Genomic DNA, 3,366 nt, shown 5'->3' with positions numbered 1-3,366 from the left:
ATGGGTAGATATTTTATGACCTGAACAGTGCAATATTTATATTCCATAAGGAAAATGTTGAACTATCGGGTACTGCTGTATCTTCCCCTTATTGCAAATAAGCGAAAGTAAGGGTTAGTTTGTCAGAGTCTGTTTCTCTGTTTTTTTTTTTCTTTAAGGTAAAATATCCTGACGCCGATATAGTTCGTCGTCATCTTACAGTATTAAACATTTGTCTCCTTATTTAACTTCGTCCATTAAGAAGAATAAGAACCCTAGTTTTATTACAAAATAGGCCTCGTACCTTTCACTGTCGATAGATTTAGGCTTTTGGAATTTACCACAATGATAATAACGCGAAAAAAACAACATTTTATTAAATTCAATATATAATCATACTTTATTGAAAGGGATATTTAGTATGGCATTATCAAAGAATGGTTATACACAAAGAAAATGTACATTTAATATATTACGTTTTCCTTGTTTTACTAGAACTTGGGGTGGAGGCTTCCATCTGCCTCTCCCCTCTCTTATGGCATGAGTGCGAGTTTTTAATTATTGGGTATAATTAACTTCTTTGTATTTGCTACAGTGCATCTAAGAAGAGTCAAAGGGACAGGGGTCTGTTTCTCATCATCATTACTAAGACAATAACCTTGCCTTTATCCTTGCCGTGATTACTGCTCGGTCAAGTAAGCTTACTTAACCAATATCAGGTCTTCAACTTTATTGTTTATTACATTGACTCGTGCACCGATGCATAACTGGGTCGTAGCTCCCACCACAAGTTTTTTTTTTTATTTTATTTTAGAAGGGGTGAGGGTGGATCCTCCGTCCTCCTATTCATTTCTTTCCCGTCCTTGTATGTGGGTCATAAGAAACAATTATCGTTTAGCCGTAAGGGTCATTCACCAGTCATGCACTATTGCGTGACTGGGCCATTACGCCACGATTGTTTAATATTGATCAGTTGGGAAGGTGATTAACTGTTCTCGATCACTAACTCTAGTCCTCGATTTTTATCATTACAAAGCTGCGGAATATCAGAAAAGGTGGGGCAGGACGGAAGCTGTACAGGGTTATTATCTTTGGTTATTAGGAATAAAAATTATGAGCTGCAATTAATTACTTATTCCGGTGTTAGTGTTCATATCCCTACTTCATGCCTTCTGTACACCGATGTCAACTGTAAGGTCATAGGCCTGATGACCGCTATATTTACATTGGATTAACAAAAACAACAACAATGACAGATGAAGTGTACATTTACAGAGAAATTAATTTATTAAGCGGATATGGTTATTAGTTAAACTCATAAGGACTTCATCATTACCACAAGGAGAAAGATCATTACCGGTTCAGGGTCAATAACTGAAGGTGGGATGGGGGCGAGTCTCCTTAACCCATCCCCTATCCCTTGCTCGTTGTTGTCGTGGGGGGCGTAGGCGACGGAGACTGAGGCCCAGTGTAGGGGATCACCCCTGCCTTGAACCTCAACCCTCGTCTCAACTAATTTTGTATGTTTTTTTTCTTTTTCCCCTTTCCTTTTCCTTCTCTCCTTCATCCTCTTCTTCTATTCACTTGTCGTTAACTCATTTTTACCCTTTTCGCCATAATACTTTGTCATAAGGCTGTAAACTTTGATGTTTGGCATATTTGTTTAATTTAACCATTGGCCAATTTTGAAACCCACAAACATCGCCTATGAACAAAAACAAAACAAAAACAAAAAAAAAAACCATTCCTTACCCAACCTGTCGCTATGTATTGAATACGCCTCTAATGATATAAAAAAAATAAAGTAGTAAAAAAATACTTATCTCTATTATCCCGTATCTTTCATTCACATACCTGACTCATTTCTGCGAAAACATGTACATAGATTTCATTAGCAATCCCGAGCACGACTCTAGACTACGACCACCGAATATTAGTTAAAAATCACCAGCCAGTACACTAGATTGAAAACGAACATAGTGATTGGGATGATGTACTTCCTGGTGATTTTTAGCACTGCTTCGGGACTCCTGCCGAACTCCCAACTTGCTACGGGGTTCTTGGGAGCCTTTCCCCACTCCCCGTTCGTGGGGAACACCTTCGTTATCTTGAAGGGCGTCGTCGGTACGTACTCCAGCGCCACGTGCAAGATGATGATGAAGAAGAGGACGAAGATGCTGAAGAAGAACCAGAGGTCGACCATCTTGACGTAGGCGGTAGTAGGGAGGGTGTCTGAGGTGTTGTTGAAGAGGGTGTAGAGCACCAGCAGCGTCGTCAAGCTCACCACCAGTCTTACCTGAAGGGGATCATGAATTGCGTTATACAGATGCCTTACCTGATGGAGATTTAAACGAAAAAATAAAGCTTCATGCGGACATGTTTTTCGCGATATAGGAGGAGATCTGTCCCCTTGTTGGGGTATATGGGAAGCGAAAGAAAATAACAGTGGTTCTTAATCTTTTTATCGCCACGGTCCCTCTGGTAGATTGTCTTAAAGAATTAAGCTTTTCTTGTGAAATAAAAGTAAAAAAACTGAAGAAAGGATTAAGTCATTTTTGTGAAATAGAAGTAAAAACTGAAGACTAAAAAAATACTGTTTATTTTCTAAAGGATCCTGTATAAACAAATATACACAACAAGAGTTCCAAATGTCGGCAGATAATTTCCTAGTTTGTTTTCTGAGGGTTCGTGCCTTAAACTCTGGAACCTATCTATGACCCGCTCCCTATATGAGAACAGTTGAAATCGCTACTTATAAATTGTAATTTTAGGTTCTGAACATACACACACTCACACACACACACACACACGTACACAAATCCCCCTACCAACACTTACACCTCCACCCCTCCCCTCCCCACATACACACACAAACGCACACTCACACAAATCCCCCACCCTACACATACACATAACCCCCCCCCCCCCTCAAACACACACACATACAGACACACACAAATCTCCATCCCCCCCCCCCCCACACACATACACAAACCCCCCTCCCCACCTTGCCCAAACACGCAGATAAATACAAACCTGCAGAATTTCAAACTTAACGAAGAGTGTAGCGTAACCAATCGTCAGCAGCATAGTGGTTGGGACATATAAGGACAAGATAATAGTTGTCCAGCGCCTCGTCAACTTAAACTTTACCTGTAGTGAAAAAAAGGAAAATGTCTTGCTTTATTCCGAAAAAGAAGTTAAAAGTGATGACTGTTAATGAATAAGGAACAGGGAAAAGGTTAAAAAAAGCTTGAAAATGTAAAATGCAATAAAGTTTGAATGTAAATTATTATTTGTAAATGGTTTAGAGATATAAAATAAATAAGATTAAATGCAAAATGCTAAAAGATCGAAAACGTAAAATAATTAAATAAATATGTAAAG

The 3,366-nt window shown here is 39.0% G+C and overlaps 1 protein-coding gene across 1 annotated transcript; it reads right to left on the bottom strand.

Moving 5' to 3' along the window:
• Positions 1-1,737: 1,737 nt before the first annotated feature.
• On the bottom strand, positions 1,738-3,129 carry LOC125044171. Its single transcript, XM_047640629.1, has 2 exons — positions 3,016-3,129; positions 1,738-2,275 (listed from the first exon to the last, which is right to left on the bottom strand). Exons 1-2 carry the CDS (start codon positions 3,067-3,069, stop codon positions 1,913-1,915), a joined length of 417 nt encoding a protein of 138 aa, XP_047496585.1. The 5' UTR covers positions 3,070-3,129; the 3' UTR covers positions 1,738-1,912.
• Between the last annotated feature and the right edge of the window lie 237 nt (positions 3,130-3,366).

Source organism: Penaeus chinensis, chromosome 35, assembly GCF_019202785.1.
Source record: "Penaeus chinensis breed Huanghai No. 1 chromosome 35, ASM1920278v2, whole genome shotgun sequence".
In the NCBI taxonomy this organism is placed as follows: Eukaryota; Metazoa; Arthropoda; class Malacostraca; order Decapoda; family Penaeidae; genus Penaeus; species Penaeus chinensis.
This window is presented reverse-complemented; position numbering and strand designations above follow the sequence as displayed.

Bases quoted from the DNA above. Each gene is read 5' to 3' on its own strand.
- LOC125044171 (XM_047640629.1), bottom strand. From the start codon at position 3,069: ATGCTGCTGACGATTGGTTACGCTACACTCTTCGTTAAGTTTGAAATT. The intron at 2,276-3,015 runs GTTTGTATTTAT...GATCCCCTTCAG, and splicing joins TTAAGTTTGAAATTCTGCAG to GTAAGACTGGTGGTGAGCTT.